The following is a 17,001-nucleotide window of genomic DNA, read 5'->3' as shown; positions in this document are numbered from 1 at the left end:
TAAACGCTTTGGAACCAGCATAAAGGTTCAAATTTTTAAGTCTCAGTAATTCCTATGATACAACAGGAATCGAGCATTATTACAGTTAACATTGTTTTACCATTAATAAATGGTGGTGAATCAAAATTCTGAGACATGAATAGATTAAACTGTCAAAACAAAGAAATGTCGTCTGTCTTAAAGAATTGGAAACATCAAGAATTAGAAATAGCTCAGCTAGACCTCCTCCATTGTCGTTCTTTAACTACTTTTATCATTTTCCACTACGATGTAGTGGCACCACCGTACGATATAGTGGTACCTTTATACCGCAGAAAACATTCGGCATAGATATGTTTCGTTAGTTAAACACATTAAATTTTTAGAAAACTCTAAATAGAAGCCACACAAAGTAATAAAAACTACATAAATTCAACATTTTATTACAATATCTCATACACTACTGGTCACTTCTTCGATAACTGTCATTTGTCTTTTAGGCAGTTGTACAGCGACGGGGTCCTCGAGTTCCCCTTCGTAATGACCGCAACCGTAACGGATCACGGGTTTGCGATCTTCGACAACAACTACAGCATTATTTGTGGGTCGATTGTCGTAGTTGTCGTAGCAAATGACAATGTTCTCGTCCAGATTGTCCACATCAATGTTCTCCTCGAAGTCGTTTGCGCATGCCCAGGCGTTATTTGTGTCGGAAATAGGCCTCATTGGTTCATTTTGTGCTTCATATGGTTTGGAGTTCAAAGGATATCTTCTGGGTGGGCTGTCATCGTCGGCAATGTCGACCGTGTCACTGAAGGAGATCGTTTTCTGGCACTTTGGGTGTCCTCCAGAAGATTCTTGGCGACTGTTGAAGAAACCATAAAATATATCAGCAATTTTATGTAGTTGGCAAGAAAGTAATTTCAGTTTGTACAAATAAATGGCGCTATGTTCGTTTTGTTGTTCTTCTCATAATCTTCTATTTTTTTTTTTTTTTTTATTTGAGATTTGGAAGCTGACATTTTTAAGTTGCGATAGAAACAAATTCCGAGTATTTCTGTTTACAAACTGTTAAGGTTTTTGGAAGCCAAAAATCTTCAAAAAATGGTGATTCGGGATTTTTTCATTTCCAGATTCGACACTTCTAGCTTTCTAAAAGTACCATACTTTAAGCTCAATGAAAATTAGATAAAAACCTAGTTTTAATTTATCATGGAATGCTTTGATAAATAAAGATTTTTACATAAAAATGCTTTTTTCTCCAAACGTGATTTTTTATACTCGATGTACCTTTTTCTCAGGAACTACTGCTCACATGTATGTAAATTTTTTATGGCTTATTTATTATATTTCCTAATATTTACTGAAATAAGCTTTTTATGATAAACTAAGAAAAGAAGTTTTCACAATTAGTTTTGTGAGGAAAGTGCTAAATTTTACTATGCGTAATATAATATTCTATAAATACTTTAAAATTCGAAACGTTTAGAAAACCTATTTCAGTATAATCAGGTAGGTATACCTTAATTACACAAAAAAATTCAAATGTGTATTTACAGCATATTTTTAAAAAATGTACATCGAAAATGGCCAATTTAACATTGTCGGTATAGGGATTTCCGATTCCCCTTAATTTGCGATCAATTTTACATGGCGTGCAAAAATGAAAGTTTCCGAAATATTTTACTTTTTTTATTTTCAGAAAGGTAAGAAAACGGCTGAGACTTGCAAAGAGATATGTGAAGTTTATGGTATTGTTGCGTTCTTTTTCTGACACCAGTTGTTAGGTTATTTTCTTCGTTCACGTTCGTACGGGGTTCGTGTAGATTTGAAGTGAATAACGGCGACACTTGATGAAGTATCGAAACACACTTTATTGGCCGCTATTAATCAGGACAACTCCAAAATCTCGTTTACAGTCGTCGAACTGTTATAAACACGCTGACACGATCAGCGACACAGCCTTCAGGTTATCAGGCTATCAATGGTAGAGACAGCTTCACTGCAAAGCACCAGAGTACAGTTCCCGATTCTGTTCGGTCGTTCTCGGAACTCCACGTACTCTCGAAACTCTCCAAGCTACAACTAGCGATGCACTCGACGACACACAGAGTACAGCTCCCGACTCTTCGGTTCAGTCGTTCTCGAAGTTCAGCACGCTCTCTCGACGATGCACTACCCGCGATACACTAAGAGACTGTTCGATGCACTCGACGAACAACTCGGCGCTAGACTTCGAGATACTCAAAGAGTTCAAAGCTGGTTCCAAAGAGTTTATCACACAAAGTTAAGGCGGCTCATTCCTAACCAATGACTGACTATCAGCTCGCTGACAACTGACTGTGGACGAGCTGGGTTTATATAGCTTTCGGCTTGTGTTCGAGAACATTCTGGGCTAAACCGGTAAGAATTCGTTCCAGAAGGTTCTCCATCTGTCCATGACGTATCGCGAATTTTGTCGCCAAATGGGCGATTTCTCGCCAAAAGTGGCAACCCTGTCTTATCTTACCATTTTATGGCAACCCTAAACTGCTTTGTGGGGAAGCCATCTTACCGCGCCTGTATATTTCGTAACAGTACTGATTGCTCAACAGAATATGCGTGTCAGATTTGGTTTGAAATAGTTTCATCTGGAGAGTTTTTGCTTGAAGATGACCAACGTTATGACCGACCGTCTGAAGTTTGTAATAAAATTAAAGCCATAACTGAAACGAATCATCATATAAATCGCGAGAGATTGCAGAATGGTTAAATACATCACACAGAGCAATTTAAAATAGCATAAGATGTCTTGGACTCGTTAAGAAGCTCGATATTTGGGTTCCCCATGAAACTGAAAGAAATTCACGGTACACCATGAGTCAATATGTGTGATGCGCATTCCAAACGTAACGCAATAGACCCTTTTTCTGTAACGAATTATCGCTGGTAATGAAAAATGAATCGATTACAGTAACATTAATCGAAAACGATCATGGTCCAAGCATGATGAATCAGCACAAATCGTATCGAAATCTAAATTGCATCAGAAAAGAGCATGTTATCAGTTTGGTGGGATTACAAACGTGTTGCGTATTTTAAGCGCTTCCAAGCAACCAAACGATCAACTGAGATGCTTACTGCCAAACACCCTTTGAAACTGGAGGAAGCAACCAAAGATAAAAGGCTAGTGTTGACAAATCGTAAAGGAATCTTGTTTCAACCATGGCAATGGTTGAAACACGCCATGGTTGCGTGCTTACACACATTTAGCAATATTCTGATGTTGAGAGGCCCCAAATTGTCAGCAATAGTAGTAATGACTGCTATGAACTGGAAATTACACAGACTCTTAAGAAGGGTTTAACTCCTTTTTTTATTTCGCTTTAGAAATCACAGTTGCGTTCACTCGACGCTCACAAACTACGCCGACTCGGCGGTTAAACAAAAATAGAAAAGTACAACTAAAAATATATGACAGGATGAATAACTAACGAAGTCACTATCTACGAGGCTCTATAATTGTAACTATCTTAACCGCGTTCTAAGATACAGCTGAGATTCAGCAAACTTTCTGATTAAGAATTTGAAAGATTCAACGAACTGTCGAAATAGGCGCAGAGGCCGAAACGCGCGGTTCTTAAATTTCTACCAAGCAACCTTCACGCTCGTGATTCAAGAAGCACACTTACAAACTCGCTTCCCTTCTATTTAACTCAAATACTTCTGCTTAAAATTTGAATACTCTGCGCGTTCTACTATTATTTACATACTCTGGCATTGGCAATTCTAGGGGAAAGTAAAGGCTTGACAGGAAAGATAGCTTAAAATAAATGTTAGTTAAAATAAATATAAACCCTACAACATATACGAAAATATTCGAGCTTCGTTGGAAAGTGATGTCGCCCCCCATACACACACATAGCTCTGAACCTGCATTATCGGATTATCATTTATTTCGAAGTTTATAAGAGGTAAAAAGTTTGGTAATAACGACGATGTCAAATCGCACTTGGTTGGGTTTTTTTGCTGATAAAGACCATAAGATCTAAATCAGCGGAATCATAAAGTTACCAGAAAGAGGGCAAAAGGTCATCGAACAGCACGGAATATATTTAACTTATTCAGTTATTAATTATTATAACTTAGTTATTAATTTATTATAACTTAGTTCATTTTTTGTATAGAAAAAAAAACTGAGTTTTATTTGTACTAAAAAACCGAAATTACCTTCTTGCCAATCCGATAAATTAAGATACCATCTTTAACTTCATGTAGTTTCCATTTGGCAGCATGCTCATATTTAGTCATGTAAATCAAATCAAAATACAAATTTTAGCTTACTGCATAGTGTAACCAATTGAATACAAAGTGTTTACGCATATAGGTTTGAAAGTTTCAGTGTTACACTAAAGGTGTAACAGTCATTATCGTGAGTTCATGTGCAGGGTGTGAATATCATTTGTATTTACGAATTTTTGATTTTGTATTTATTATTGTTTTGATGCATGCAACGTTTATAAATTGTTTGAACAAGTTTATAAATGTGTAGTAAAATTATTATTACGCATTTGCCTATTATATTTTTTGCAAAAGATAATTTGTAAAAATTAGTAATATTTTTCAAAAACTGGAATAAAAACTTAGTTTAGACTTAAGCATGTTTAGCATTTTTCCTGTTTTATTCGATATCATTTCTAATGTACTTTTGACTAAAAATAAAAATAAAAATTCATGCATTTAAGGGTTAAGCTTTGAACCTTTTACCGCCTAAAAATCTTAGCAATGTGGTTCAAACGCTTTAGATAGAAAAAAAGTATAACTGGCACTTGTTAAAACAACTTTTGGAATTAAAGTACCCACAGCTTTTAACATTTTAAGAAAATGCAGCACTTGATTATAACAAGGTTCTATTTTAGATTTAGTGGTAAGGGAAGAGGGGTAGGAGACCCCTGGATACGTACCACAGGATGCTGTTCTTCAAAATTGCAGCGGAATTGGGCAAAATCATACTGCTCATGATATGGTGCTCAAGACTCGTGCCAGCAACAAATGAAATCTTGTGCTTTTTGTTATAATAGTAAAATACGTGGGCTTGTTCTGATTAGATCAGGCAACTAGGATTAGCAGCAACGAAAGCTTTTAAGCTTTGTTGAAGTCTGGTTACTTAGGTGAAAGTTATATTGTTTGTTCTAATGCTTTAACTAATTGAGATCTTAAATCAATCAATTGCAGGGGTTTAGGAACTGAATCAGAAGTTACACAACAAAAATCTGCGTTATATATTCAAAATTTTCACAGGACTAGTTTCGATGGTTTTACCAAACCACCATCCTCAGCTGCAAAACCGCAAATGAACAAGATAGGAAATAATGATTTGCGGTTTTGCAGCTGAGGATGGTGGTTCAGTAAAACCATAAACTAGTCCTGTGAAAATTGTGAATATATAACGCTGATTTTTGTTGTTTAACTTCTGAATTAGTATTTATTCGGCGTGTTATTGTGTCTTAATTTTAGAACTGAAGTTAATAATACACAGATTGGTCTTAAGCAACTTCCCCCATATAGGAACGCCTGCTGGCCTATATGCTCGAGATTGTGATCGTTTAAAACAGTACGGTTATGATTATGGTTGCAGTGAAGACATTTCGAAATTTTCGAATGGCAACACTGACGTGTTTTCTGCGCAAATTGATCAGCGCACTGGAAAACCATGAATGGAGTTGGAACAATGCACATGTCACGAAACTTACTAATGACAATACAAAAGAGAAAAGGGGGCGAAACTTTTTTATGGAATTACAAATTTTCAACGCGCCAACCTACGCAGACGATAACGCACTGCATGAGAGAACTTGTTGACAACAATGATGAATCAAAAGTCGCAAGAGAAATATGTATAACTTCACGTTTATGGCATTTTGCAATTCTAGCAAATCTCCTGGATTTGACGAGTGCATCTTATAAAATATTTCTTAGCATGCTTTCCTAGTGTAGTGGTCATCACACTGAGCGCGTATTCCAGAAGTCCGCGGTTCGATTCCCGGTGAAGGTGTTGCTCATTTTTCATCTTGCCTGCTTCCAAAATACCTAATGTCTCTACAATCTTAGATTTCAGATAATCCCAAAACCGGAAATCAATCGGTGGGAGATCGGGAGATCAAAGTGGCCACAAAACTGTAAAGTTATGGGAGATGGTTGCTCTACTGTGCCGATTAACAAAATTCAAATTGCATTTTTCATGTTTCGAAAGAGCGACTTAGGATATATATGTATATTTATATATAGCATTGTACTAATATAGGTATTTTGACACAAAATCGGACATTTTCTGAAATAATATACCTATTTTTCCATATTTCCATTCTGCCACTCAAATTATGCAAATTATTAAATTTTGTAAAATTTGGTACGAAATTTACGGAGAAATTGTAAAATTTATCTAGTCTTTTTTTTTTTTTTTTTTTTTTTTTTTTCAGTTTTTGCCAAGAATAATTCACTTGGCGAACTTCTTAATATATGGCAACCTATTTTCCTTTCCCTTCCATTCTGCCAGAGCGGAAAAAAAAGGCCTCTCGTTCCTACCTTTTTACATTGTGCATGAGCAGAAAAAACGTCACTTCGTTCATATAATTTTAGCAAAATGTCTAAACCACATTTGGTGTTTTATCGCCTTCAACAAATATGCCAAATTTCAAAACACGCCAATATAAAAATTCACGTATATCTTCGAAAATTTTGAATAAAAAAGTGTAATTTTTTGCAGGTATGCTTAGAAATACGTCTACTTTAAGATAATGGTAAAATTTTTATAGCTTATAATTCTATAATCTATAGAAATTTTCTATAGAATATTTTTATAGAAATAGTTTTTAAAAAACTTATAAAAATTATTTAAAATACAAATTTTATCAACAAATCATGAAATGGGTGAATTCTTTTTTGGAACAAACCTGAATTTCGCAATGGGAAAGGAAGAATCAAATAAGTTTAATAATAAAAAGAGAGATTAATAAATATATGCCAAACTCAATTAACATCCAGGAGCTAAAAATTCGAGAGCTAATTTTTTAAAAACTACTTTCTTGCGATTTTTACAAAACTTGGTAGTTTTGCGTAATTTGAGTCGTAGAAGCGAATTATGGAAAAAAAATGGCATGTTATTTCAGAAAATGGCCGATGTTGTGTCAAAATACCTATATTAGAATAATGCTCTGTATAAATCTTATACATATCCTAAGTCGCGCTTTCGAAACATGAAAAACGCAAGCTGAATTTCGTTAATCGTCCCAGTAGAACGGAAGATATAGAACTGTCTTTTGTTTTGTTTTGTTTTTTGTTTTGCGTAATTTACACGTTGAAATCTTGTAATTCCAATAAAAGTTTTTTCCCTGTCCTTTCTTGTGTCCTTATTTTTTTCCTTTACAATGTTCTTCTTTCCGGAAATTTTCGATATACGTGTAAGATTCCAACGTTATTTATGAGTTTTCACTCCACCCACCAATTTGCGAAGGAAAAGTATGGGTGGTGCCATTCGAAAATTTCGAAATGTTTTCACTGTAACCGTTACCATCAGAGCTCTATTGTTTTCAATCATCACAATCAAGAGTGCATACCTTCAAAAGACAATATCTGAAATTTCATTACGATTGGCTGAGCGGATACGCCGCTCGGGTTCATATTGTTACGAAATGTCCAGACGCGGTGAGATAGCTTCCCCGCAAAGCAGTTTTAGGGTTGCCGTAAAATGGCAAGGGCAGGCATGTTTGCCACATTTGGCGATAAATCGCCCATTTGGCGACAAAATCGGCGATATGCCATGGACGGATGGTGAACCTTCTGGAAGGAATTGTTATCGGTTTAGCCCAGAATGTTCTCGAACACAAGCCGAAAGCTATATAAACCCTGCTGGTCCGCAGTCAGTTAGTGTCTCCGAATGTGCCTCGTCGAGAGGGCGAGTGAGAATGCCTCGAGTGAGAGTGTTCGAGTGAGAGTGCGAGATAGTCAGTATCGAGTTGTTGTCTCGTCTAGCGAGTCAATCCCTGCGGAGTCGATTGAGTTGACAGCCGGACAGCCAGTGCCGAGTGGGTCGTCGAGTTCACCGAAGGAGTCTGTTAGTGTATCGCGGTTAGCGCATCGTCGAGTGAGCGTGTTGAGCTCCGGGAACGACTGAACCGAAGAGTCGGGAGCTGTACTCTGGTGCTTTGCAGTGAAGCTGTCTCCACCTAGCCTGAAAACCTGAAGGCTGTGTCGCTGATCGTGTCAGCGTGTTTATAGTAGTTCATCGACGACTGTAAAAGTGTTTTGGAGCTGTCCTGATTAATATTGGTAAATAAAGTGTGTTTCGAAACTTCATCAAGTGTTGTCGTTATTCACTTCAAATCCATACGAACCCCTTACGAACGTGAAGGAAGTAAATAACGTAACAACTGGTGTCAGAAAAGAAAAATCGTAACAATATATTATTGAAGTTTTCTTATGGCACTTCTTATGACATTTCTTATTGCACAATGTCCTTTCACCCTGCACATCAGTGTTCATTTGAGTAATATGAGCATTGAGTATCATACCAATAAATATAAACAAGATTCAGTTAGAGACAAACTACCTTTGGGGTAAATTGAAATCCTGCGTGCAGCAACAAGATGGCGTCTGCGAGGTGCACGTGCTGCAAGACCCATGGCCCCTGTTCCTGGTGTAAGGATACCTGGAGGTGAGGTTGTTTAGGAACAGAACAGCAGCGCCGGCGATAGAACAGGCGGCGGAGAAATAAAAACCTGTTCTTGAACCATGATAAGTGTTAATGTAACCTGAAAAAGATGTCACGTAAATTAAACAATGCCACAATAGATAACAATTTTACGTTACAGCTATATAAAATGAGATTAAAGGAACATTAATAAAACTTGAAAATTTGCAATCGGAGTATTTCAAATGACAGTGTAACGGTAAAGAGAAAAGCTGGTTATGAAACATTTACAAAGTGTATAAAACATTATAAATGTTTTTAAATACATACAAATTTTTCTCTTCTAGATTCATTAAGTACTTTTTTAAAGAGATGAAAAATGAGCAATGACCTCACCGGGACTCGAACCATGAACCTCTCGGATACGCGCCGAGTTTGCTGACCACTACACCACGAAGTCATGCTAAAAAGGCTGGAGAAATAACTTATAAAACTAAATCTTTATCAGCCTAAAAGGCCTGTTAGTTTCGAAACGCGTTGTTTCACTTTTCATTCGACTCTGTTACAATTCGGATAAATACAGGATATTATTCTTTCAAGGTTTGTTTGTCTGTCATTAATTAACAAACTAATCTATTTAAAAGTAGATGTTTTTCTTAAATATATATATATATATATATATTTTTTTTTTTTGGCAAGAAAAAATGCATTGAATTCACAAGACATATCTTTATAAACATGAAATAATTTTACAGAATTTCATAACATATTTTTCACTTTTTAAATATATAAAACATAAAGTCCCCATGATAGTCTAAATGCATATTCATCTAATATATTTCTCTGTGCCACCTAAGATATCTCTACTGATAAACGAAGTGTTAAATGAACCCTAAAATCCCTTTCCGGCGATTGTTAATAACCTGAATTTTTCGGGCATTTTATGTTTTTTTTTTTTTTTTTTTTTTTTTTTTTTCCTGTTGAATAATACTAAAAAGAATAATATAAAAATTCAACTGAAAAAATTAAAAATTCCGGCTTTGTTTTTTATTTTTATCCCAAAGAGGCAGTTTGCCAAGAAGGGCTATTAATTTCGTTTCGGCGTTTTGCATTGTCCGCTATAAAACTGCGTTTCACTTTTCATATTGTTGCCACCAAATATTAGAGCCCGGCATTAAATTTAAAGAAATTATGAAATAAAGAAACTGCATGAGTATACTCATACGTATGTTTCTCGCACTGTGAAAAAACAAGAATGAAACATAACATTTATTTGACCGAAGTTGTAGACGTAATCTTAATACCGGGAGGGCATCCCTGATCGAAAAAAACGCAAAGCTTAATTTATGAACTTTTCATAACGTTCATCTGATCCATGTTGTACCCCTAATCCTAATACTCGGAGGATATCTTTTATTGGAAGACTGCAAAAGTTAATTTATGAACTGTTCATAACGTTTATTTAACCAACGCCGTACCTCTAATCTTTATATATCCGGAGGGCCTCTGTCATTGGAAGAATGCACAAGTTAATTTATGAACTGTTCATTACGTTCATTTGACTGCAGTTGTAGCCCTAATCTTAATACTCGTAGGGGATCCCTCATTGGAATAATGCAAAATTTAATTTATGTACTGTTCATAATGTTTGACTGATTATGTACCCCTAATCAAAATACTTGGAGGACATTCCTCTATGGAAGAATGCACAGGTTAATTTATGAACTGTTCATTATATTCATTTGACTGAAGTTGTAGCCCTAATCTTAATACTCGGAGAAAATCCCTCATCGGAATAATGCAAAATTTAATTTATGTACTGTTCATAATGTTTAATTGATTCTATACCCCTCATCTTAATACTCGGAGGGCATTCCTCTATGGAAGAATGCACAGGTTAATTTATGACGTTCATTACGTTCATTTGACTGAAGTTGTAGCCTGAATCTCAATACTCGGAGGGAATCCCTCATTGGAATAATGCAAAATTTATGTACTGTTCATAATGTTTGGCTGATTAAAGATCATAATTTTCAAAGTAACTTAAATCTCGTTGGTTTCAAAGCCGTGTAGAAAATAATTGATTAGATTATTATTATTTTTTTTTTGTCGTACAATGTTTATCTGTTCAAGGTTACGTACACTTAAATTGCGTATATTGTAAAAAATGACAACTCCCAAATACTAAGACATCATCTGATGTCACTACTGTTAACCGAGTTACTTTCCCTTTCTTTTCTATATTTTCCATAGAAAGTTACGTTTTACGCTGATCGTTTCTGATAATAATTTTGGTACTTCCTTATTATTATGCTCCCCTTTATTTAACTGGTGCTCAGAACTTTCTTGCTAATGGACTGCGTCACTGGGAAACGGTACTATTTTGCAAACCATCGCCAAACGGATAACAGTTCCTAAATATGGACATTTGTTATCCGTCTGCCATGAAAAGATTTGTCACCATATGGCCCAGATATGAGGGCGCTTGAGGACATTTAAATAGCAATAAGAAAATACTGTGATTTTTCATCATCGTTCTGCAATAAATAAGCTTTTTCCAGTAGGGTCCGATTCATTCGAAACAATTCCTTTCTAGTTTGTCAGGAGGGATTTGACTGTAAAAGAAAGATCTTATCCATTTCAGACTGTTAACAACGTCTGTTTATCAGACATTGTTTTATTCATTGAAACTAATAACAATCTTCCTCCTCTAACGAGTAAAGAAAAAAAAAGGGGGGATTTTTGCTGAAACACGAAAGGCACGGTCAGATGACGTCATGGATAGCCCTACATTTTTATTGGGCATACGTTTTGCTTTTTATACAAGGAATTCAAATTTTTGAAGCACCCTATACATGATATTATTCTGATTATATAGAACAGGGGCTCTCATTCAAGAAGGGAATTCCCCCGGAGGGGAATTTCATTGTTTAAAGAGGATGGAGTAATCAGCCTTTCGTTTACTTTCATGTTAAATACTCGTATTTAGTTTTATTTTATGAACATAAAACACTATTTTAATTTAGGTTTTGATATTTATTAAAATTTCTATTGTTTTTCATATTCAATTTATAGAACATATTGAAACATAATCTAAATTTAAATAAATATACATGTATTTTTTTCAGTCTTAGAATGGGGAGAGGTAATTGATCGTCTAACCATGGTAAATGGGGTGCCTATATCAAAAAAGGTTGAGAAACCCTCAAAGAGACAAATATTAAAAACAATTATATTAATTTTCATAAACTTAAGAATTTTTACTTATATTTTTAAGAATTCTAATTTAATAAATTTCTTATAATAAGTAAAATTTTAAGAGCATCATTTCGACTTCAAAATATCCGGTATGGACACCATATACTTCCTACTTCCTTGTACCTGCTTATTAAATTACACACATCTTTTGCTGCACTTCGTTTAAACTTATTTCCTCGAATTTCATTAGAAACATGCTTCTCACTCAACAAATTCAGGTCTCACTTCGCGGCAAGGAAAAAATGCAGAAAAACTCAAAATATGTACATGTAAAAAATTGTAAAAAAAAAAAAAAAAAAAAAAAGAACTGAAACACCATATACAGTTAAAAAAAAGTTTAATTTGTGTTTTCAACTAACATTAGAGTTTATACGTCAAAACAAACAATTCGGTCAACAGGCACAAAGATAAAATTTACCAGTGCATAAAACATTAAAGTTAAATTTTGCTTCTATTGGGAAAAACGTTACCGAAGTTGGTGCACCAACTAGCTTAATTCACTATTCTACTAAGAGTTTCAAATGTAAACTAACAGCCGCCACGTTAGGCCTAGTCGCCACTTATACTTTTAAACTCTGATAATTCTATAACTGTTGCATTCGAATTAAATAAAGCCATAAAATCCTTAACTGGAAGATAAGAACAATATAATTCAATCAATTTGATGAAAAAAAAATGCACAATTTACCAACATATAAGAAAAAGACACGGAGGTTACCGAGCCGGGTAAGAGGGTAATGTAGGTGTCTATTTTATACATGTATATACGTTGGCCGATTGCAACAAAAATAGTAGGTGCACAACTATATCTTATACCAGTTATTGCTGCCCCATGTGCAAAATTTCAACGCTCTGCGGCTGATCGTTTTTGAGTTTTCCCGCATACGTACATATACATACGTACGTACAGACGTCACAATAAAATTCCTTCTGAATCCATTTTGTGTCCATTTTACTGTCCGAAATAGTCCTTTATTCTTTCCGTACATACAGTATCACATAAAAAAAGCGTTCGAATGGATGCGAGAGCTGTCAAAATGGATATTCTCGTTAACATATATTGTCTGAAATTTTTCCCGGCTGCAATAATTCATTTGTTTCGTACAAGGAAATAAAAAGGCAATTGTATTGTTACTAAGATATATCAGAACATTGAAAAATGACTAGTCTTCAATCGAAATTCATGATCAGTGATGTAGCTAAAATTTAATCAAATCATTAGCGTTTTCGGAATATACCGTAATATTTTGTGAACAGAAAATTGTAAAGTACATGGCAATCACAATTAAATACGAATTCCGCCTGCCACTTATTTTTGGCAATGCTAAAAATTTTCCAAAAATTAATCCAAGGTGTTTCAGCTTTATGTGATCCACCACAAACGTTGCCAGTAGGCTGTAATATCAATCAAAGAAAATGCCAGTGTCATTCTACGCACATCCATTTTGCATAACCAGATTGATTATCAAAGCTTATGTTGCCATCTTGATGGAAAGGTTACCAAAACAACGCCTCCTATCAACACGCAAATATCGATTTTCATTTGATGGCCCTGTTTATTAAGTCTTTTTCAATTTACTGCATCATCAATAACCCAACTCCTTTGACAGGTTCCTGGTCAAAACATCACATTTACATTTATACTCAATCACTAACTGTTTGCCATCATGGAAAAATAACCACAAAGCATCAAAGCAATAGTTACCACAAATTCTTTTACAAGGAACTCTGCCGGTAGATGGCGCTCGAAAGATACACGATTATTCTTTCTGTTTTTTGTTTTAGAAGATTGTTACTGAAGCTTTTGTTGATTTGTATTCTTTTGTCGAAGTCTAATAGTCTTTTAATAGTGGTTTTGATCTGATATGCAACGCGTATGAGGTACGAAGTGGCGAGAAATGGTTAAAATTATTGCATGTTCTTTTAGAATACTAAGTAAGTCGTGGAATATTAAATGCAAATGTATTGAATCGGTGAGGCAGTAATGTTGAGGTTGTGTCAGACGAGAAATTAAATAGTCATGAATATGCTACTCTATGATATATGTTTTGCTACAAGATATGAATGCGAATTTTAAAACCCAATGACATGATGTATTTGGCATTTTGATGAAATCATTTCACTTGCCTAACTATTACCAAAGATAGTTAATCAAATCAACTTAATAGCAAGACAATCAGAATCACTACAAAAACGAATACTTTGTAAAAATTACATAACAACAAAACAAAACAAAAAATCTGAATGTTTTCAGAACAAACCTATGAGCATAATGTAAAATCTGAAAACTTCCAGATTTTTACATTACGTCCATAGGGGCGTTTATTTTCACGTTTTGTTAGTTATCTTTATTTGATACACAGTCCCCCTCACTAGAAATAAAATTTTTTTTAGTTGAAAGGGGCAATTTGCCCAGAAGGACTATTCATTTCGTTTTGCTTTTTGTATTGATTCACTACAAGCGTTGTTTCGCATTTCAAATGGTTGCCACTTAATATTATCGCCCAGTATTATATTTAAAGAAATTAAATAATGAAGAATCTGTATAAATGTATGTATGTTTCTCGCATTGTGATAAAAGGGCGGTACCTAGAGCCGTTCAATTTTGAATGACGTAATCCTTCCACGAATACAGCTATCTGGAAAACCAAACTTCAAATTTGGAATTTGTGTTATTATCAATTTCATATTTTGTAAAACTTTAACGAATTTTTGATTAATAAACTGAAGAATTTCAAAGCGAGCGATGGCAACGCTGTACAGGAAAATAATTTTTATTTCCAGGGCGCGAAACTGTGCATCGGAAATTCTAAAGATACGCTCATTTTTAAATTATTTTTGCGATATTGCTCTTGAATTGAATTTTACGGTTTATGAAGGAGAAAAAAAAAAAAAAAAAAAAACGCGCATTTGGATGTAATTTAAAATATGAAACCTTTCAAAAAAATTTTCTTCAGTACTGAGTTCCCATTGCTCTCTTTAAAATCTTTCAGTTTTTACTTCCTTGTACGAAGTAAAAAGGAAGTATTGTAATCGCGAAAAGTTTCAGGCAGCATATTTCAACGAAGATATCCATTTTGACCGCTATCGAATGCAATTTAACGATGTTTTTGCGTGATATCTGTACGTAAGGACAAAATAAAATACTCTTTTCCTTCAAAAAAATTATAAAACTGCTTTAAAATGAATTCTGAAGAGAATGTTTCGTGGCGTCTGTACGAATGTATGTACATACGTACGTACGTATCTCGCATAACTCAAAAACGAGTAGCCTCAGAACGTTGCAATTTTGTATATACGACTGCTGTAACATGTAGATATGCACCTCCTATTTTGGTTGCAATCGGCCGCACCAAAGGTGTATAAATATTTTTATATGTATATCCACTCTGCTACCCGTTTCAGTGATCTCAGTTTCTTTACGCTTATATGTTTGTAAATTGTACATTTTTTGCCTTAAAAATGATTAAATTATATTGTTCTTATCTTCCGGTTAAGGTTTTAATGCTTTTAGTAAATCTGTATGCAATATTTTTAGAATTATCAACAATTTTAAAGTTGTTTAAGTAAGTCTAAGCCTAATAATTTTTTAATGGCGGCCATTGCTTGTTTACATTTGAAACAGCAGGATAGTGGATTTGTTGCCAGTCTAGAGAAACTTAGTTTCGCAATAACAAAGATAACGCCTTCATTTATTATTGCGAATTACATCAAGCTTAATCCTTTCTGGAATTTTTTCGAGGAAATAAGTATTTAAGATTTACTTCATAATTTTTAATACAGATATTTTGTGTTTTTATGTACTTTTGCCTTGTCTCAAAGTAAGAACGGAATTAATTTAATGAGGAATAATCAATCCTCTGTGAAAAACTGTTTCTTTTTTTGTTTTGTTTGCTTAATTTCTTTTAAACATCATTCTAGCTTTATTATAGTATTTGAATAGAACATGTGGCAACGGTTGGATAATTCTTTAAATGATATAAATTTCCTGAATTCTGAGTTATAATATGAACGAAATATAATACTTTTAAGTGAATCTAGCGCCAGAGTGTCGCTATGGTAAACAAATAGAGTGAATTTTAAAGAATGCATTTATTCTATTGTGGTTTATGCGCTGTCGTCGAGGTAGATTTAATTCAATCAAATAAGTTTAAATGAAATGCAAGAAAATATGCGTATAATTTAATATTCCGTACAAGAAGTCATGCGGTGTACACATAAGATTTTTTAATCAAATATTCGCGTGAAATCGATAATAAAAGAAATTCCAAATTAGGGCTTCCAGTTGCCCATATTCGGTGGAGGATTATGTTATTCAAAATTGAATGGCTCGTGGTACCGTTGTATTATCGCAATACAAGAAACATTCATACATTCATGCAAATTCTTCATTATTTTATTTATTCAAATATAACACAGGGCGATAATATTTGGTGAGAACAATTTGGAATGTGAAACGGACATTTAAAGTTTTCGACGCAAAATGCCAAAACGAAATTAATAGCCCTTCTGGGCTAACGCTCGTTGGGCTAATATGAAAATATCGATTACTGAACTTATGGAAGTTTAATAATCGATAGTTAATGTTAACTTTTTCCGATATGACGAATTTCCGAATAATCAATATGCTAATCTTTCTTGTCGTCTAGTTTTTTTCAATTTCAGCTTAACGAAGTTCATTTGTGTAGTATATCTGTAAGAAAGTTTTCTCTTAATAATTTTAGGGTATAAGTGATTAATACTTAATAATTTTAGGGTATTATCTAATAAATGCATTTTAATTTACAAAACGTCAGAACAGAGAAAACTCTTTATGAGGATCTTCCACGATTGCAGATAATTTTCATTTTACAGAGGCTGCTCGCACATTTTTTAGACGATTTTGGTAATAAAAACGCGTTTGGTGCAAAAGATTGGTTTATTTGGTTTGGTTTATTAGATTACGGCAAAGCGCTCGAGTGCTATCTGCCTTAAGGAAGGGATGCTTTAGTGGAGGACTTTTTAAGGGAAACTGGCTCGTATATACGTTACACATGGGGAAAACCACGAAAACGCCCATGCAGCCAGCCCATTCGCGAGATTCGAACCTCGGACCG

At 34.5% G+C, this 17,001-nt stretch overlaps 1 protein-coding gene across 1 annotated transcript in view; it reads right to left on the bottom strand.

Moving 5' to 3' along the window:
* Window positions 1–402: 402 nt before the first annotated feature.
* Window positions 403–17,001, bottom strand: part of LOC118186924 (monocarboxylate transporter 10-like) — a 474,920-nt gene continuing 458,321 nt past the window's right edge. The window contains exons 6-7 of the mRNA XM_085827308.1: window positions 8,567–8,768; window positions 403–844 (exon numbers count right to left, since the gene is read on the bottom strand). Of these exons, the coding sequence (XP_085683434.1) occupies window positions 433–844; window positions 8,567–8,768 (614 nt within the window). The 3' untranslated portion in view covers window positions 403–432. The remainder of the gene's footprint in view (window positions 845–8,566; window positions 8,769–17,001) is intronic.

The sequence above is a fragment of the Stegodyphus dumicola genome, chromosome 11, assembly GCF_044657685.1.
Source record: "Stegodyphus dumicola isolate Sdum_Otavi_A_Nest chromosome 11, ASM4465768v1".
In the NCBI taxonomy this organism is placed as follows: domain Eukaryota; kingdom Metazoa; phylum Arthropoda; class Arachnida; order Araneae; family Eresidae; genus Stegodyphus; species Stegodyphus dumicola.
The sequence above is the reverse complement of the archived record's forward strand: the minus strand, read 5'-3'. Positions and strand labels throughout refer to the sequence as shown.